The sequence below is a fragment of the Polypterus senegalus genome, chromosome 1 (genome assembly GCF_016835505.1).
Source record: "Polypterus senegalus isolate Bchr_013 chromosome 1, ASM1683550v1, whole genome shotgun sequence".
In the NCBI taxonomy this organism is placed as follows: Eukaryota; Metazoa; Chordata; class Cladistia; order Polypteriformes; family Polypteridae; genus Polypterus; species Polypterus senegalus.
The window spans coordinates 181,836,962-181,858,263 of record NC_053154.1 but is presented as its reverse complement, the minus strand read 5'-3'; the positions used below and the strand labels follow the sequence as shown (position 1 = coordinate 181,858,263).

The following is a 21,302-nucleotide window of genomic DNA, read 5'->3' as shown; positions in this document are numbered from 1 at the left end:
GGGAATTCTCATACATAGAACCATCCCATTTGTAGCATCAGATGTAGTATTGGATCCTGAAGGGAGATATGTAATGATTATGGGAGACTTATCTAACCGTAAAATGATCTTGATAAATGTTTATGCACCTAATGTTGATGATAAGGAATTTATACAAAATTTATTTGCATCCATTCCCAATCTGAACACTCATAAAATTATAATGGCTGGGGACTTTAATTGTGTTCTAAATCCACTCTTAGATAGGACTTCTTCCACAGGGGAACGGCATCTAACACCGCAAAGATAATTACAAAGTTTATAACTGATCACAACTTATCAGACCCCTGGAGGTTTTTAAACCCAAACTCAAGAACATATTCTTTCTACTCACCAGTACATCATTGCTACTCAAGGATTGATTATTTCTTTATAGACAATAACTTCTTGCCTATGATTAAATCTTGCAAATATGATGCTATTGTTATTTCTGACCACGCACCTATGATCTTAGAACTAAAGTTACTAAGCCCCATACACTCACCCCGCAGATGGCGTCTCAACCTGCTTCTATTAGCAGACGAGAATTGTGCAGAATTTATATCCAATCAAATTCTTTCTAGAGACAAAATACATCCCCCGAGATCTCTGCAGGAATACTCTGGGAAACTCTTAAGGCCTTCTTAAGAGGGCAGATTATCTCATATCTTTCCCACAGAAATAAATTAGAAACCAAGAAAGTAGCAGAGATAAAAAGCAAAATTACTAGAATAGATGAAGAACATGCCAGACTACCAAGCGAGACACTACATAGGAAAAGGGAGGCTCTGCATTCAGAACTAAACCTTTTGACAACTAAAGAAACTGAACAACTAATTTGTAAATCCGGACATCATTACTATGTTCATGGAGAGAAAGTTAATAAGCTTTTAGCTCAACAAATTCACAAGCAAGAAGTGCGCAACGCAATCTCAGTAATCACCAACGCAAACGGAGATAGAATCGTTGACTACAAAAATAAAATGCACACTTTCAGAGACTACTATAAATCCCTATATTCTACTGAGTTTAAAGAAGACAATACACAATGTAATGCATTTCTGGATACTTTACAAATACCACAAATAGACACTTTTAGTGCAGAGGAACTTGATAAACCTCTGGCATTATCAGAATTACTAGATGCTATCAAGTCACTCCAAGGTGGGAAAGCAGCAGGCCCTGATGGCTACCCTGCAGAATTTTACAAGAAATTCTCCGCTCAGCTAGCTCCCCTCCTATTAGCAACATTTACAGAAGCCAGAGATAACCAAACTCTTCCTCAAACTTTTCGCCAAGCACTAATCACCGTTCTTCCAAAACAAATTAAGGACTTATTACAATGTGCATCATACAGACCAATTTCACTTTTGAATAATGACATTAAAATACTCTCTAAAATCATAGCTAGAAGGACGGAGAAAGTGCTCCCATCGGTAATATCACAAGATCAAACTGGATTTATTAGGGGCCAACACTTCACATTAAACACCCCAGAAATATTATCATTGGATGCAGCAAAAGCATTTGACATGATTGAATGGAAATACCTTTTTACTACATTGGAGAAGTTTGGGTTTGGCCCGAACATTTGCTCATGGATCAAATTTCACAAACATATGCAGTTATTTAATATTTGGAAAAAATTTGGAATTAACTTGCTTAGAGATCTTTATATAGACAACGTCTTTGCATCCTATGAACAATTACATGCAAAATTTTACGTTCCAGTTACATATTTCTTTCACTATCTTCAAATCAGGAACTTTGTTAAACAGAACCTTCCCGATTTTCCTCATCTTGCACCCTCATCCATGCTGGAAAAAATATTGCTCAATCTCAAGGACTTAGACAAAATCTCTACAATATATAAAATCATTTTACAATCCCTCCCTTTCAAAGATCCAAGAGGACACTGGGGAAAAGATCTCTCAATTAATATATCAGAAAAAGAGTGGTAAGTAGCAATGCAGGGAATTCATTCGAGCTCCATATGTGCAAAGCATACAATTATACAACTCCAAATTACAAACCGGATTCCAAAAAAGTTGGGACACTATACAAATCGTGAATAAAAACTGAATGCAATGATGTGGAGGTGCCAACTTCTAGTATTTTATTCAGAATAGAACATAACTCATGGAACAAAAGTTTAAACTGAGAAAATGTATAATTTTAAGGGAAAAATATGTTGATTCAGAATTTCATGGTGTCAACAAATCCCAAAAAATTGGGACAAGGCCATTTTCACCACTGTGTGGCATCTCCCCTTCTTCTTACAACACTCAACAGACGTCTGGGGACCGAGAAGACCAGTTTCTCAAGTTTAGAAATAGGAATGCTCTCCCATTCTTGTCTAATACAGGCCTCTAACTGTTCAATCGTCTTGGGCCGCCTTTGTCGCACCTTCCTCTTTATGATGCGCCAAATGTTCTCTATAGGTGAAAGAACTGGACTGCAGACTGGCCATTTCAGTACCCGGATCCTTCTCCTACGCAGCCATGATGTTGTGATTGATGCAGAATGTGGTCTGGCATTATCTTGTTGAAAAATGCAGGGTCTTCCCTGAAAGAGATGACGTCTGGATGGGAGCATATGTTGTTCTAGAACCTGAATATATTTTTCTGCATTGATGGTGCCTTTCCAGACATGCAAGCTGCCCATGCCACACACACTCATGCAACCCCATACCATCAGAGATGCAGGCTTCTGAACTGAGCATTGATAACAACTTGGGTTGTCCTTGTCCTCTTTGGTCTGGATGACATGGCGTCCCAGATTTCCAAAAAGAACTTCGAATCGTGACTCGTCTGACCACAGAACAGTCTTCCATTTTGCCACACTCCATTTTAAATGATCCCTGGCCCAGTGAAACGCCTGAGCTTGTGGATCTTGCTTAGAAATGGCTTCTTCTTTGCAATGTAGAGTTTCAGCTGGCAACGGTGGATGGCACGGTGGATTGTGTTCACTGACAATGGTTTCTGGAAGTATTCCTGAGCCCATTCTGTGATTTCCTTTACAGTAGCATTCCTGGTTGTGGTGCAGTGTCATTTTAAGGGCCCGGACATCACAGGCATCCAGTATGGTTTTACGGCCTTGACCCTTACGCACAGAGATTGTTCTAGAATTTCTGAATCTTCGGATGATGATATGCAGAGTTGATGATGATAGATGCAAAGTCTTTGCAATTTTTCGCTGGGTAACACCTTTCTGATATTGCTCCACTATCTTTCTGCGCAACATTGTGAGAATTGGTGATCCTCTACCCATCTTGGCTTCTGAGAGACACTGCCACTCTGAGAAGCTCTTTTTATACCCAATCATGTTGCCAATTGACCTAATTAGTGTTAATTGGTCTTCCAGCTCTTCGTTATGCTCAAATTTACTTTTTCCACCCTCTTATTGCTACTTGTCCCAACTTTTTTGGGATTTGTTGACACCGTGAAATTTTGAATCAACATATTTTTCCTTTAAAATGATACATTTACTCGGATTAAACGTTTGATCTGTCATCTACGTTCTATTACAAATAAAATATTGACATTTGCCATCTCCACATCATTGCATTCAGTTTTTATTCACAATTTGTTTAGTGTCCCAACTTTTTTGGAATCCGGTTTGTATGTATGGAACACATCTGTTTCATCTAAAACTCTCCAAAATGTTTCCAGGGCATGATCCAACCTGCGAACGCTGCAACCAAGTCACAGCCTCACTAGGTCACATGTTCTGGGCCTGCACCAAATTAACATTATTCTGGACCAAAATTTTTAATTACCTTTCAGACAGCCTTGGTCTCACAATCCCTCCTAACCCATTAACAGCTGTGTTTGGGGTTCTTTCAGATGGGTTTAAAGTGGAGAAAGACAAAACAAATTGTGATTGCATTCACTACACTTTTGGCATGCAGACTTATTCTGATAAACTGGAAGAACCGAAACTCTCCTCTTTCAAGTCAGTGGGAACCCGATGTGTTATACTATTTGAAATTGAAAAAAATCAAATACTCAGAAGATCCGTACAGACTTTTTTTTCAAAACATGGCAGGATCTAATCAGTAATATTTTAAAGTAAGCTCATAAAGCACAGAAATTATTAATTTAGCTATGTTTACAAGCCTTTTAATTTCACACCGTTTGCCTTGCGCTCTCTCTCTCTCATGGGTGGGGATCGATTTGTCCTTAACTCAACTCAATTTTTCTTTTTGTAAAAACTTGATTGAATTGTATGGATTGCAATAAATGAATAAAAATAGAGGTGTTTGTTAGAGGAATCTGTGAGCAAATGACACACCATCTGTGGTCTAGCGACCCACGTCATCCTTACAGAGGAATCTAAGCATTATGCACATCTAAATCTGTTCCTCAGAGATGGAATGGTCGTTACGGATAACACTGCAGTTGTGACCTGCTGGGCTGGCTACTTTGAGCAGTTGTTCAAAGATGATCCTCCAACTAGGATGTTGGATATCTCTGGGTTCACGGTTCTTGAGGCTGATCCTCCAATTAGCTGTAAACCACCCAATCTCACTGAGAATGCACAGGTGGTGAACCAGCTGAGGGGGGGAAAGGATGCAGGGATCTGTGGTATCTAGGGTGAACTTCTCCAAGCTGGTGGTAAGGCTGTCGTCCTGGTTTTGCAAACAATCTTTGCTTCCATTTGGGAGACTGTCATCATCCCAACTGACTGGAAATTGGGACTTGTCGTCCCTATCTGGAAAGGGAAGGATGGATTGCAGCAACAACAAGGGCATAACACTGCTCATGGTGCTGGGTAAGGTCCTTGCTAGGGTTGTCCTCAATAGTACCCGTGATCACTTGCTCACCTATCAGCGACTGGAACAGTCTGATTTTACACCTAAGAAGTCTACCATCGACTGCATCCTGGCACTGAGGGTTCTCATGGAGCGCAAAGCAAATATCAACAGAGTTTCTTAGCAGCCTTTGTCGATTTTCAAAAAGTGTTCGACTCAGTTGATCAAACTGCCCTGTGGGACATTCTGAGGGTTACTAGATATCGTGGCTGGCCTGTACACTGGTACTGTGAGTGCCGTGCAGATTGGAGGCAGAATCTCTGCATTTTTCCCAGTTGATTCTAGGGTTTGTCGGGGTGTGTTCTTGCTCTTACTTTGTTCAATGCTTGTATGGACTGGGTGTTGGACAAAGTCGTGGGGTCCAGCGGCCGTGGGACATCTGTTGGTGAAGAAAGATTTACGGATCTTGACTTTGCTAACGATGTTGTGATCTTCACGGAGTCAATGGAGGCTATGATCGGAGCGCTCGAGAGCCTGAGCGAGATGTCTGGGCTTGCAAGTGTCCTGGATAAAAACCAAGATCCAAGCCTGTAATGACCTCTTGGGCACAGCCATCAGCAGTGTGTCTGTCTGTGGAGATATTCACGACCTTATCGAGAGGTTTACTTTCCTTGACAGTGACATTCACTGTCTCTGGTGACTCTTCCTATGAAGTCAGACGACGGATTGGGAGAGCATGGGTTGGAGGGTTCCATGAGGTTGCTGGAAAAATGAATGTGGCACTCCTGATATCTATGCAAAAGGACGAAGGTCCAAGTCTTTAGAGTCCTGGTGCTTCCTGTCATGCTATATGGTTGCGAGACATGGGCGCTATCCAGTGACCTGAGATGAAGACTGGACTCCTTTCGGTACTGTGTCTCTCCGGAAATTGTGAGGGATCGTCAATTACGGCACTACGGCCATGTGGCACGTTTCCCCGGCTTGTAAGATCCTCATTATTGGGGGACCCGAGTGGCAGGACCAGGCCAAGGGGGTAGCCCACGTAACACCTGGCTGCAGCAGATGGAGGGTCATTTCTGGAGGATGGGACTGGAGTGCGTGTCTGCCTAAGGGGTTGCAAACTGGGATCCCAAGTTGGTTGTTCTTGTAGTGGGTGCGGCAATGCACAGTACCAGTGCATGCTTCCCAACTTGACTTGACAATGTATCATACTGTCTGAATGCATACTAGGAGGTTTTTAAAGGGGTTATGCCTAACAGTGTACATTCAACCTGCTTGTGGCATGTCATCAGTTTGGTGGGAGAGACCTGGCAGCACTATAAATACTTTAGTGAGGCTGCATCACTAGTGATGTGGGTAAAGTCTGACTTCTTCAAGAAACCTTCCAGGAACCCCTGAAGCAGGAAACGCCAGTTGGAATAGCCAGTTCGAATCAGTAGGTTACCCTGCTGAACATATTCACCACTACTAAAAGTTCTTTCTGGCTAAGAATACATCAACTCAGGTTGTAACAAATATCCTAGACTTTACTGTTAACCTTCATCTCAGATGGATGCATCAAACTAGCAACAGCTCTTACAATTCTGGAGGGCACTCACTGTCCTACTGCAGTCTCCGCATACAGCATCGTGGAGGATCTGGGCTCCTACCTGATGGATTGAACTGCAAAATAAAGTTCAGTTGTGCTAGTGTGCTGTTTAATTAAAAGGAATGTAAAGTGCTATTACTTTGTTTTGTTTTAGCTGTTGCTACTTTAAGTAAAAAAAAATAAAACGGTGAAAACTGAAAATCAAACAAAATAACAGAATTCGTTTGCATGCTTATGACAGATTGCATGGAAAAGTCAGCGTTTTGACAACAAGTTGGTCTGCTGTTGCACCTCAGATTATCTACTTTCATTGCATTTGTGCATCAGACAGTGTTGTGCTAAAAACGACAATGGACAGTGTCGTGGTTACAGTTAAGTTTTTTCGCTCCACATCAAGCCTCCAGAACTACTTATTCCACATGCTGCTGTCAGAAATGTCTGCTGAGCACCACAACCAGCTTTTGCAAAATATTCTCTGGTGGCTATCCAAAGGCAAATCACTGAAGCGTTTTTGTGATCTCAAAGAGGATATTTCCCCCGCAGCAGCAAGCAAAAAAAAAAAAATGGCAGAAACGCATTTCAATTGCATACTGGACGACAACTTCCTGGCCTATGTCTGATTTGTGAGCGACCTATAGAAACGCCTAAATGACCAAAATGTGCCAATGCAAGGCAGAGACAAACTATCATTGAACTTGTGGAACAGATGCACACATTCCTAGTCAAACTGGACCTTTTTGCAGCTGACCTGAGCACAGGCCAAATGCTGCATTTTCCAACACTCCGTAAATGCATCTCGGCCCCTGCACAAATCATGGATGTGATGACAGATTTCATTACAAGGCTAAAAGAGAACTTTGCTCGTCAATTGGATGGATTTGCTCTGCCCCCCAGAGGTGATGGGTTTTGCCAGGGAACTGTTTGTTGTGTGGACGAAGACTTCAGACTAGACAGCAGGTGTGGTTATAAAGCAGCTTTATTTTGCAGAGTCACAGTGAGAAGAGTTTCAGAAAAGCAGATAATTAATATACATGACAGTGTCAGGTCTCTTCTGAACCCCATCTGTTGGGTGGGGCAAGTTTTTATACCCCTAGAATGTGTGATTTAATACAAATACACAAGGGGCTTCAGTATATCCCTGAGGAATAACAGTCCATGTCCAACAGCGGTTTTGGAAAGTAAAGGCAAACCAGAATTGAGAGTCGGGGTGCACAGAAATAGAAAAGAAAGTGTTAGCAAGGTCAATAACAGAGAAATAACGGGTGGACGGGGGTATCGTAGAAAGAATAGTGGAAGGATTAGGAACAATAGGTGCCCTAGGAAAAACTGCAGAATTAACTTGTCGATCTTGAACAAAACGCCATGAACCATCAGCCTTTTTAACAGGTAAAATGGGGAAGTTGACTGGAGAGTATTTAATTTGAATGCTCCACGTTTCACGAGATCGGAATGTATGGCGGAGATGCCAGCCTCTGCCTCTGGAGACAGAGGATACTGGGCGTGCGATGCTGGCGGAAGGAGGATTTTGGGTAAATCACCAGTGGCCCACAGTGTGCTATCCTTCCTTAATATTATTTTTCCCCTTGGACCAAAGTGCATCGGGAAGTGAGGAAAGCCAAGAGGGAGAGGTGGTTTGCAATGAAAAAGCAGAAAGGGAAAGACGGCATGATGTACTAAAAAATCATTTTGAAGCACAACTTTAGTTATTAAAGGATCTGAGATATCAAAGATATCCAGAGCAACGTGCAGCCAGTCCGTCCTATTGAGACATTGTTCCACCCATTCCCCAATTTCAACCCAGCGAACGGTGCTAGATTTGGCTAAAGAAACATGGGGAACCGAACCTCCTAAATAGAAAATGCTTTGTGAATATGTGAGGTGAACTGACGGATCGGCTTTGGATGAGAAAAAAACGCAAGGGATAAGGAGGGTCTCTGGGCTAGTACCTGAAGAGAGAAAAGATTCTAACCAAAGTGTGTCCACTTCAGAAGGGAAGTACTGGGCAGTACAGTGGAGGGTGTTGGGGACTTGCAAGTGGGGAAAAAGCCATTAAGGAAAAGAGTGTAGGGCTTTAAGGAGAATGGTTTGTGAGGAGATGTTCAGGGTCCAGGCTGCAAAAGAGGGCTTAGTGTGGGGGAAGGTTTGGCACAGGAGTTTAGGAATAGAACAGTAAAACCCTTGTTCGGTTAGAGAAATAGAGAGGGAGAGCTTAGTCATCAGATCCCTTCCTAACAGATTAACGGGGCAGAGCTGATTTAACAAAAACTGGTGCATCAAAGTGGAACCACTGGAATGAAGCTGAACCCGAAGAGGTTTAGACACCAGCAATACATGTGGTTGTCCAGAAGCAGTAAGCACAGTCACTGTATCTTTCGAGGCAGGGACCTCCTTCAGCGAAAGGGTGGAATGAGTAACTCCAGTGTCAACGTGAAAAGCAGTTTCAGTTCCATTCACCAGCAAAGTCAATAAAGGATCTGTGTCCACATGGCAAGTGAGCAAAGGCAGCTGAAGAGAGTGGCTGGGGGTCCCTGCAAATTCCTAGGACCAAGGAATATCCTCCGGTTCAAGTAAGGGTGGCGTGGGAGGAAGCTTATGTGGGCAATTGCGGCAGAAGTGTCCTGTCTCACCGTACCCGTAATAGGTATAAGATGTAGGTGCTTGATCTGATGGGAGAGGCGGCTGAGCAGACGAAGAATTCGAATTAGGAAGCAAAAATCCACAACCTCTCCCCCGGCCTTGCCCCTGTCCTCTGAAAAATCCACGTCCTCGGCCCCTGCCTGAGGTAGCTCCACCTGCATAATAATTCATTTGTGCTGCGATTAACTTGGTTTGAGTATCTGACTCTTTTTGCTTAGGCTGTCGTTCAGCATGTTCCACGTATCTTTTAACTTCATCAAAAGTGGCACTTATCCATCCAATACAGGATGTGCGTACCTTATTTTGGATATCACTTCTGAGTACTGACACAAAAGGAGGCATAGCTGCCTTGCAACAGTCGTCTGGGCTGTCTAAACCAGAATGATTTGTCATCAAGTCCTGAATACAGTGTGCCCATTCATCTACCGTCTCATCTTACTTTTGTTTGCCAGCTGAAATAAGGGACCAGTCAGTGCCCTTTTTATATTTTACGGCTATTGCAGTTTTCACGTGTTCCCATTGGGCAAGGAAAGGACCCTCATTATTTTGTCCATGAGGCAATGCCTCATTCCACTGCCACTGTACTCCATTATGCTGCCCATGGTTGACAGTAGCCCAAGTTGTGCCCAACTTTCTGCGTAGCACCTGGGTCCACTCAGCCCCACTGGGTTTGTACATGTTGTCTAGTTGCTGCACCTGTTCCACAAACTTCAACCCACCGATTACCTTAGGATCGGACACTACGTCTTTCAGCTCTTGAATATCCCAGTTACGATGTATCATTACAGTAGTGGGGTTACCATTTCCTGGGGGTAGTGTGGGATCGTGTCGGGGGTTAGGGACCTCAAAGTGCATGAAAATGTGGGTGCTAAAGGTTTTGGGGTCATTTTTCGGAGGGTCTTGCTTCTAGTTTGTTGTAAAATGGAGGGCTTTTTGTGCGAGTTAGAAGAGCCTCCCATAGCCCCTAACAAGTGGCCGTCAGTCTCATCATCTGGATCCGTAAGTGAGGAGGGGTCGTGCTGATATTGTTCATCAAAGAAATCCTCAGGAGCTGGGGCATCGGTAACCATAGGAGCCATTGGGGCAAGGAGTGAAAGAGGTGGTGGAAGGGGTTGTGGGTAAAGTCTTGGGGAAGAGAGCACGGGATATAAAGGGTCTTTTTTTTATCACTCCTCCTCCTCCCTCCTTCAGACTGGGGTCCCAAATCAGCCTGCACTTTCTGTAAAGCTATAAGCAGCTTTTCCTTTTCCTTTCTAGTCTAATCTTCGACAGCTAAAAGCTCATTCCGTTTCTGTGTTGCTTCCAACGTATGGTCTTTAATAACCAATTCCAATCTGTCATACATATCCATCTGATTAGGATCTCCATTACAACAACCCTGTGTATTTCTGCACAGTATTTTTCTAATTTCCTGTATCTCGCTCATATCTCCAGTTCCTTCCACTGGCCATCTACCCCCACTGTGCTTATTCCACTTCCTACATGCCTTTTTAAAATCTAATCCTGTCTTCTTTTCAGTGAGCTTTCTAGGGGGACCCACCTTTCGATCTCGACGGCGCACTAGGAGCCTGGTAATCCCCCAAAAATAATCCTTCTAACATTAGGTTTTTAGGACTCTGGGGGGACTGTTTGACTGGCTTGCTATTTGTTTTTTCCATAGTGAGAGGCAGGATTTCAGCAGAAAGTGACTCGGCCCTCGATAAACCCCGTTTCACCTGCCGTCTGCTCCTATTCCCGGATTACAGCTTCAGGTGACTTTGTGTCCGTTTTATTCGCATCAGCAGAATCCTACATCAGTACGCCCCGTGGAGTCCAGGATATGGAGGTTGTTACCCCGATCCCTTCATAAGACGGTTTGCGTAAATCTGCCAGGGTATTGTCTCTGTCACATCAGCAACCCGTTGAAACAAGAGTATGACTAGACAGCGGATGAAAAACTCAACCTTCCGTTTATTTAGACACACATTCTCTAAATATGCCCTTTCACCCCCATTCCTCTAATTATTATAGGAGCGTGCCACTCACCCCTTTCTATACCACCTCACAAGGGGTGACTAGCTAACATTGACACTGTGCCGTATTCCGTAGGGTCCCAAAAGCCACTTTCCGTGAGTCCCTAGAACCCTCCTATGGGTCTGATACAGTATGCTCTCTTATTCTTTATTTTTGCATATGCTTTCTATTCTTTTTCTTTCTAATATTCGTATTACGTCCGGCACACCAGTAAAACTAACGGGAATTCCCCAAACTACTCACCGTGACTCCGTCCACCTGCCTGTAAAATGCCCGTCAAGTCGTGCCTCGTATCGGCTAGGAGGAGGTCAGGGACTCCCCACGCAGGAAACGCCCAAGGCAGGCCAGTCCTAACTTTTCCGAAGCTGGACCCGATCCAGCCAGAATCTGCTTCACTACTGTTCTCTGGACAATCCTGCTCGAGTAATCGTCTGCCCGTCTCCTGCCCCTCATTGGGCGCCAAAAAACTGTGGAAGAAGACTTCAGACTAGACAGCATGTGTGGTTATAAAGCAGCTTTATTTTGCAGAGTCACAGTGAGAAGAGTTTCAGAAAAGCAGACAATCAATATACATGACAGCGTCAGGTCTCTTTTGAACCCCGTTTGTTGGGTGGGGCAAGTTTTTATACCCCTAGAATGCGTGATTTAATATCATTATGAAATGCAACACTCAACATGTTTATTATACACAATCCTTGAGCCCCTTCAATGCCCCTTATGCAACTTGATTTCTTGGCCCCTTTTGTTATGGCGTTCAGATGTACGCTAAGGGAAAACGTGATAAGGCAGACTCGTGTGGAATGCTTAGACCTTGAGTCCTTTTGGACAAATATTTTTTCTGTTTGCTAAAATAAAGCATGCTTTTACATAATGTATGGTTTCATAAAGCTTACTTTTCAGATATGAATTAGTACAAGGGAATGAAGAGAACATTCATTTTCCACAGCTGCAACAGAAGTCATTTATCCACCAGAGCAAACGAAGTGCCCTGCCACATCCACCCCATTTGAAATTAATTTTTGAACTTGTCAACCTCTCGAATAAGATACAAAGGAGCCACTTTTGTGGGGAAGAGTTCAAGATGCCAACTGACCTTTTGAGATTAAGGCCGCAATATAAACAGTGCCTTAGTGCCATGCGTTTTCTGGGTCAAGGGGACACCACCAGAATTATAAAAACAGATTGCTTACTATGGCCTGTCCGCCTATCACCTGCACTTTAACCATTCACTTCCTTCTCACCCTGATGCGGTCTTCCAACCTAGCTTCAATGCTTTTTCTTGCCAACTACACCTTTTTATTTGCCCGGAAGCACTGTTAATTATCCCTGCTCATGTCACCCAGCTCTCTCTAGGGAGGAGCCTTGAGCACTCACAAACTGCTTTCCGACAAGGTTCCACCCACATAGCCCGTGCAGTAGCTCGACGCGTAAAAAAGCCAACCCTAATCTTTTATGCGGTTATTTAAAATGAACGCATATTCCCTCAGTGTGCTGTAGATGTTGTATTCATATGTGTTTGCTACTGTTATCACTTTTTATGGATTTGTGCTTTTGAACGCTTTGATAGCATTGATTAATTCTGTTAAATGCACTTTGTAAAGTTCCTGGGTCATATACGACTACAATATTTATTTTGTTTATAAATTGAAACAAATATTACTGCTAATGCTGCACATTATTTTGTCAGTTATGACAAAAATGTTTTGGTTTTTTTTCCCTTATTGTTTTAAAAGTGGTAGATAATTATTGTTACTACGTCAGATACTTTGCTGTTTTAGCTTTTTTTTTTTTTTTTTTTATTGTTTTAGGCACTTTTTGAAGTGCCTGTGTCAGATGTGACCAAATTTAAAAGGGAAACAATGCATAAATATTATTAATTTTTCAATGCATTCATTTTAACCAACACAAATTAATTACTGCTTGCTGCTGAAAATGTTTGGCCCAGCTAAATTTCTTGATTTTAAAATCTGGTTCAACTGAATTTTATTTGTATTGGATAAACTAGGTTAAGAAGAAAATAAAGATGGATATGTATATTTTTGTATATGTACAATGCTCTCAAATTGTCAGTGGTTAATACTATGTAAAAGTCAACTTAATTCAGGGGGGAAAAAACTCAGATTTCAGATTAGTCACACTTTCTATTTTATGTTTCATTTACAAAAATCCTTAACTGGTGCTGTTTTCTTTGGTTATAGGGCTATCATTTTTGTTGTGGACAGTGCCATATTTCAAAAAGAACTTAGAGATGTAGCAGAGCTCTTATACATTGTCTTAACAGATGATATCATTGAAAAGAATGGTATTGCATTGGCAGTTGCCTGCAACAAACAAGGTATGTGGATCTTGTCTATCCATCTGTTAATGATCCCTTTAACTGCCATTTCTTAATGACATTTCAAGCTAAAATTTACTAGCTGAACAAACTTTGGTATCTTTTAATAGCCTTGCCCTAGTTTGTATTTTTTAGCTTAATTTTCAGATCCTGTCAAGAATTCATGTTTGTTCAGTGTTGCACAATGTTTGAAGAGTCTAGGAATTTGTTAGGTTTAAAAAAATAAATCCGCTGATATAACAGACCAGACTCGGAACTTGACAAGTAATGCGTCCTTACAATTGAATGCATGCCTAAACTTTTGCAAATACAGTGGTGCCTTGGTTTGCAAGCATAATTCGTTCTGGAAACATGCTTGTAATCCAAAGCCCTTGTACAGTGGGTACGGAAAGTATTCAGACCCCCCTTCAATTTTTCACTCTTGATTATATTGCAGCCATTTGCTAAAATCATTTAAATTTATTTTTTTCCTCATTAATGTACACACAGCACCCCATAATGACAGACAAAAAAAAGAATCTTTGAAATTGTTGCAGATTTATTAAAAAAGAAAAACTGAAATATCACATGGTCCTAAGTATTCAGACCCTTTGCTGTGACACTCATATATTTAACTCTATTTAAGAAATGCTTTCCATTTCTTCTGATCATCCTTGAGACCACCTTCATTTGAGTCCAGCTGTGTTTGATTATACTGATTGTACTTGATTAGGAAAGCCACACACCCCTGTCTATATAAGACCTTACAGCTCACAATGCATGTCAGAGCAAATGAGAATCATGAGGTCAAAGGAACTGCCTGAAGAGCTCAGACAGAATTGTGGCAAGGCACAGATCTGGCCAAGGTTACAAAAGTTTTTTTGCTGCACTTAAGGTCCCCAAGAGCACAGTGGCCTCCATAATCCTTAAATGGAAGACGTTTGGGATGACCAGAACTCTTCCTAGAGCTGGCCGTCCGGCCAAGCTGAGCTACCGGGGGAGAAGAGCCCTGGTGAGAGAGGTAAAGAAGAACCCAAAGATCACTTTGGCTGAGCTCCAGCTGCAGTCAGGAGATGGGAGAAAGTTGTAGAAAGTCAACCATCACTGCGGCCCTCCACCAGTCAGGGCTTTATGTCACAGTGGCCTGTCGAAAGCCTCTCCTCAGTGCAAGACACATGACAGCCCGCATGGAGTTTGCTGAAAGACACCTGAAGGACTCTGAGATGGTGAGAAATAAGATTCTCTGGTCTGATGAGACCAAGATAGAACTTTTTGGCCTTAATTCTAAGCGGTATCTGTGGAGACAACCAGGCACTGCTTATCACTTGTCCAATACAGTCCCCACAGTGAAGCATGGCGGTGGCAGCATCATGCTGTGGGGGTGTTTTTCAGCTGCAGGGACAGGGCGACTGGTTGCAATCGAGGGAAAGATGAATGCGACCAAGTACAGGGATATCCTGGACAAATACCTTCTCCAGAGTGCTAAGGACCTCAGACTGGGCCGAAGGTTTACCTTCCAACAAGACAATGACCCTAAGCACACAGCTAAAATAACGAAGGAGTGGCTTCACAACAACTCTGTGACTGTTCCTGAATGGCCCAGCCAGAGCCCTGACAAACCCAATTGAGCATCTCTGGAGAGACCTAAAAATGGCTGTCCACCAACGTTTACCATCCAACCTGAAATAGTGCTTTGGTGTAAAGCTTTTTAAAGTTTGAAATGACCTGCTGATCCATTGGTTAGAGGCTTGAGTTTGAAATTCCCTCTTGCATTAGCACACAACAAGAGGGTCTATCATGAGCTTGTGACCTGGCATTGCATTCTCTTCTGCAGTAATATAGGTCCTTTTTGGCATCTTTATCCAAAAAAAGCCCCGTCTCATTGCAGTTAAAAACTTGCTGTGGCAGGTAACACTTGGGGCTCATTTATACTTCACGCTCAGAACGCGTACGCGTCCGCATCATGGCTGTCACGCGTTCCCAGCGTTCATTTCACGCGCCCCTCTGAGCAGGTCCTCAGAAATTAACGCGACGCGGCGCGAAGTTGCAGTACCAGCAAAAGTCGGGCGAGTGTGCTAAAAGTCGGAACGTGACGCCAGAGTCTCTGTTTACTATCTACATGTGACAGCAAGCCTCTATGGAGATCCTTCGGGGATCGATGTGCGCACTTTGCTGTTTGATGAATGGCTCAAATACAGCGCTATACATTATGTAGTCGATGTGAAGTTGCAAAAAAAACAAAAAACAAATAGACGGCACAAAAGATGGTATGAGACTTTTAAAATGTATCGTGTCATTTATATTTTTTGTTTTAATTTTTGCAACTTAACAGCAGCAACATAATGTATAGCGTTATATTTGAACCACTAAGAAAAAAATAAAGGACACCGTGAAAATGTGTATTTTGTGATTATAGTGGAAATTTCGGCTTTAATCTCGAAATGTCCACTTTAACCTCGTAGTTTACTTTATTTATCATTAAAGCAGACGGTCGTAAACGTCATCCCAGTTTTTAATCGCTACGAGCTTCTTGGACCTGACAGCTGCGGCAAGCAGCAAAAGATCACCACACAGAACAAATTAAATGTATGATATTCCAACTCTCTGCACATTTAGAATCTTTAGATTCATACTTGATATCACTTTCATGATGAAATGCATTAAAGTGTGTGTTACATTTTACATATAATTTCATTTAAATAATGAATACTGTTAATAATTACACACATGGGGGTGACACGCTGGCGAAGCAATAGCACTGCTGTCTCGCAGGGAGTTACGTTGCTGGTATTTCCTGCTTGTATTCCACACTGTGCTCCGGTTTCCTTCCAAAGATAAGCAGATTTGGGGATTTGGTGCCGCTAAAATGACGCTAGTGTATGTGTGCTTGTATTCACCTTGCGATGAGCGGAGACCTCGTCCAGGGATTGTTTCTCAGTCGTGCCCAATGCTTGTTGGAATGGACACATCCCTGGATTGATGGATTTAATCAATAAACATCCTTTTCACAGATATTGCGGTAAGGTGTTATCAGAATTTAATAGGTGTTTTAGGCAATTCACAACACAGAGAAGCCAAACATGTTCTCACTGTGATAATATCTCACACTGCCACCTGGTGGATTCCTCCAGATTTACGTAAAGTACGCGCGCAAGTATAAACACTTCAACGCTTGCGTAGCAGGAGCGTCCGCTGCAGCATGCATCGCGTCGCGTGAAGTATAAATGAGCCCTTAGAAACCATGAGCTTCTGGAACTCGGCAGCGAATGTCTTAGCTGCCTTACCGTCAAAACTTGCAGCCTATTCGTGCCCCTACAATACTATGGATGCCACTTTTCCTCTTAAAGTCAAACCATCCACTGCTCACCCTGAAGCCGCCTTCGTTTTCTGTCAACGTACCTGGCAGTTTACTTACGAGGTGATCGTACAAGGCTTTTGCCTTCTCGCAGATTAAGTTCTCGGTAACAGTATCACCTGCTGGTTGCTATTCATTTATCCACATGAGAAACAACTTTTCTACATCTTCCAGAACATGTACCTGTTGCTTTGATACTCTCTTGACTCCTTTTGCTGCATCTAGCCCCCTTATTTCTTCTTTCTTATTTTAATATTGTGCAAATCGTCAACATAGACTTGTTATAAAATCTTGCGATATCAGCCACTCGCACACCTTGTTCATGCATCTCGATGATTTCCTTCTTAACTTCCCCCATAATCATCTTCTTATCACTTCCTTTTCAACCTTTTTCTTCATCGGGGGCCATTGTTGCAGTACAGTTACTTAAGAACAGTCACTACACTTAGACACAAAATTTAAAAAATGCTTTACGCACACACACGGTCACAATGCTATAGTAAACTGTATATGTTGGTACTGATGTTGACTATACAAGTGAGGCACACCACTAGTACTACTCGTATTGCAATACCTATCTCGTTTATCAAGTTAAAATTAATTCAATATTTTTGCTTCTTTTGCAAAACACTCGCAGACCAAGTTACTCTCAATCCAAGGTTTTCCTGTAGTCATGTTGCCTGCCATTAACCTACAAAATCTGTGAAATGCATAATTTTACTTTTTATATACAATGTGTAGGTAAACCACTACATATTCAGGGAATTGTATTCTAGCTATACATTAATATTTTTATAATTTTTTTATTTTAATTGCCCTGGTCCTATAGTGCTTGGTGTAGATGTGCTGCAGAGAGAGTACTGCCAACCTTAAGGTGCGTTTTGCTGAATGCACCACACTCTACAGGGCTTTGCAATCTCTGACTCTGCAATTCCCTAACCATGATTTGCAGCTCTATATTAGGATGCTGTCTATGGTGTCAGTGTAAAAAGTTTTCAGAATAATTGTTGAGACCTTGAATTTTCTGAGCGGCCCCATTATCCTTACAGCAGTGAGTGTAGCATATTTTTTTAAAACAACAAACAGTGTAATGAGGGCAGCAGATGAGTGTCGGATGTTCAAGATTAGCAGAGAAGGAATGTGAAAGAGTTGAGATTTTCCTAGGATTGCACCATTATTTTGCTTATCATAAAACAAACACCTCCAACTTTTACCGGATTCAGCCGTTCTGTCCACCCAAAAGATGGAGAAATACTCAGACGGGGTTACTGCTCGATCTGGTATTCCTGGTGAGAGGTGTGTTTCAGTCAAACAACATTGCAGTCCTGACGACCTGTTGGAATTTAATCCTTACTCGGAGATCATCCATCTATTTTTCAAGTGATTGGACGTTTGCAAGCAGAATACTGGGCAGAGGAGGATGATGTGGTTTATTCCTCAGTCTGTTTGCCGCTGTGCTTCTTCATTGCTACATTTTGGCTTCTGTAGTGCCATTTTTATTGTTCCCTCACCACATAGGAGCTCACTGAGAATCTCGCCTGGACACGACAGGTCAATAGGTAGATCACCTCGAAATAGGTGAGCAAACTGGTTCCCAATGTTTTAAGTGTTCCCCTGTCATAAACTATTAAAGCGTTGTTAGTTTGTACAAGCGATGTGATGAAAAATAACCGAAAAGGTTAAATAAATGCGCAATCTTAACAGAGCAACCAGGATGTCAGCTGAACACCATGCACCATCATTTTTTATTTACTACATTTTCTTCTACTTAAAACATTAATTTAATAATACTGCTTATTTTAGTTTGTCTGTTTCTTCATTTGCATTTGCCATAGCAGTCTCAATAGAAGCGGTAATGTTTTGGAATGCACCTCTTATTGGAATTGAAAGTGCATTGCATTATATATAAAACTAACTTTCGCTTTTTTGTTTTCAGATGTTGTCATGTCTAAATCATCCAAACTTATTCGGCAGCAACTAGAAAAGGAGCTGTAAGTATTAGGATTGAGAATTTGTGTGTGTGTGTATGCGTGTGTATGTGTATGTGTGTATATATATATATATATATATATATATATATATATATATATATATATATATATATATATATATATATATATATTAATATTAATACTGTAGATCCCGGAATACAGGCCGACCCGGTATATTAGCCGAACCCCTTCTCTACCTACTAAATTACATGTATTTGCCGATGACCGGTATTTAAGCCGACCCCCTTCTCCAAGCAAAATTTTCTAAATTTCCTAAAAAGTGTCACTTCGTGTATGTTTATGTTTATCGGTGAGAATTTGAGACTGCTGGCATTTTTGATATATAATATAATGTGCATAATTTACCAAAACACCAATAATTTTTCTAATGTACTAACTAAAAAGTTATAAAAAGTGCCTAGCGTACTTCGATTAAGCTAGGAGCATGGCAGCGCATGGTCGCAGCGGCTCAGGGCTCTCCTTTTCAGTGCACTTTTTTGTTGTTTTTGTACTTTTTTTTTTGTCCTTGTTTGTGCACGATTGGTTTGGCGAACATCCGCTACACCATTCAGAACCTTATAGACATCGGTGTCCAGAGCCAGACATCTGTTTCGAGTGTTTTTAATCACACAGACAACATAACGAGACCAGCTGGCTCTCCGTGGATTGTTGTCGGGTCTAGGAGATGCTTGCATGGTCTTAATGAATTATATATATATATATAGGTAAATCACTGCAATGACGGAAATTACATCCACAAACACATGTATCTGGGCTCCGACTGACGCTACTAACGTTCTCAGTTGTTTGTTTACAATCGCGCAAGCGGATACACGTGACTGCATCCGTTTCGTAACGCAAGATGTTGATCGTAAATCAAAACAAAAAATTTCATTTTAAACTTCCCGATAATTTATCATAAATTCTATTAATAAAATCAACAACTAGAACACTTTTTTGAATAAATTCTTTAATTTAAAGTACCGGCATGCAAAGTTACTTCATCTGAAAGATGGCTCTGTGGTTTCGTCATTATTTACTTCCGTATTCATCGGCAAAACCGGCATTGCGCTGGAAATCTTGAATCTGAAACAAAACTCGTTGTATAAACCGACCCCCAAACTCCAAGCCAAAAATCTAGGACAAAATTCTCTGGATCTACGATATATATATATATATATATATATATATATATATATATATATAGAAATAATACTCTCAAAATACCCACGCTTTGCAGCGGCGAAGCACTGCCTTAAAATTTTTATTAAGAAGAAAATTAAACCTTTTTAAACTGAGGGAAAATATACCAATAATTATTTGTTAAAGATCTCTTTGTATACCACATTGTGAGTTCAGCCCTCCATTTGTAATATGACCAAGCTGTGCGCTGAGCTTACTCTTGAGCATGCAACATACAGTTTTCCATGTGAACAGTAATCTTGTTTCAGATATTACAGCTTGGATTGCTGCTGTCAGTTTGAGTTTCATGGTTCGTTTCAATTACGACAGCATTTGTAGGACTTGTGTTGAAGAGACATTCGGCATCTGTCAAGCGTTGTAAGTATACAACCGGTTTCATCAATAACTTTACATCCAGCTTTTGAAAGTTTAAACATTCATAAACATCAAAGTGTCCACTACTGAAATCGTCAACTGTGAGTCTAAGATGTTTAAGAGGCATTGGCGGTTGTCAAAAGGTGTAAAATATTTGGCCATTTCGGTACACTTAAAAGCGACAACCGAACAATTCAGCGGCAGCCATCAACTCACATGCAGAACCATAGGTGAAGGGCTTAAGCATTTCACTCTTGTAGTGCTCCTGTGTAGTATAATTAACTCCTGTACCGTCATCAATCCACACCTTGAACCTGTCCCAGTTATTTAATACATAAGACACAATGTTCCTCCGGATATCAAGAGTGAGCCTGATATGGCCGTGTAATATGTAACAAAGAGAATGGAAAAGGTAGGTGCCATCTCCGGGCATGGAAACCACTCGGTAAGTGACAGTTCTTTGATGGATGGTGATCACCTCAATAGACATGTTAATCGGGGTACGGTTGGAATGATAAAGGAAATGGGTACCTGAACAATGTAAAGGAAGTCTAAAATACCTACACAATAACTATAATCGTAATAAATGAACAATAAAACAGCGGAGAAGCTGTGGATTAAATTAAAAGGCTATAGTTATCAGCAGGGAGACGTGAATCTCGTGGCGTAGCAAGGAAGGGAGTGTAGAAACTGGAGCGACGGACGGTCTTATATAGGCAGGCAGCCAACAACGTGGGAGGTGTTGGGATGGGGGACCCAACGTCGCCTCACATGGTGACCGAGCTGCAGGCTATGGACGTATATATGTATGCAAGTAGGATTCAGTTAGCATTGGGAACCCGCGTACCAAATTTCTTGAAGATGGGCCCATAAGTAACAAAGACCGTTGAAAAGTTCACCGCAGGACACACACAAACCAAGCTCACACTAGGGCCAATTTAGAATTGCCAATCCACCTAACCTGCATGTCTTTGGACTGTGGGAGGAAACCAGAGCGCCCGGAGGAAACCCACGCAGACACGGGGAGAACATGCAAACTCCACGCAGGGAGGATCCGGGAAGCGAACCCAAGTCTC

At 41.7% G+C, this 21,302-nt stretch overlaps 1 protein-coding gene across 2 annotated transcripts in view; it reads left to right on the top strand.

The window, feature by feature from the left end:
• srprb (SRP receptor subunit beta) overlaps positions 1 to 21,302 on the top strand; it is a 96,435-nt gene that overhangs the window by 52,983 nt on the left and 22,150 nt on the right. For both annotated transcript variants that reach the window (XM_039764165.1, XM_039764156.1), the window contains 2 exons: positions 13,208 to 13,344; positions 18,615 to 18,669. In XM_039764165.1, the coding sequence (XP_039620099.1) occupies positions 13,208 to 13,344; positions 18,615 to 18,669 (192 nt within the window). The remainder of the gene's footprint in view (positions 1 to 13,207; positions 13,345 to 18,614; positions 18,670 to 21,302) is intronic.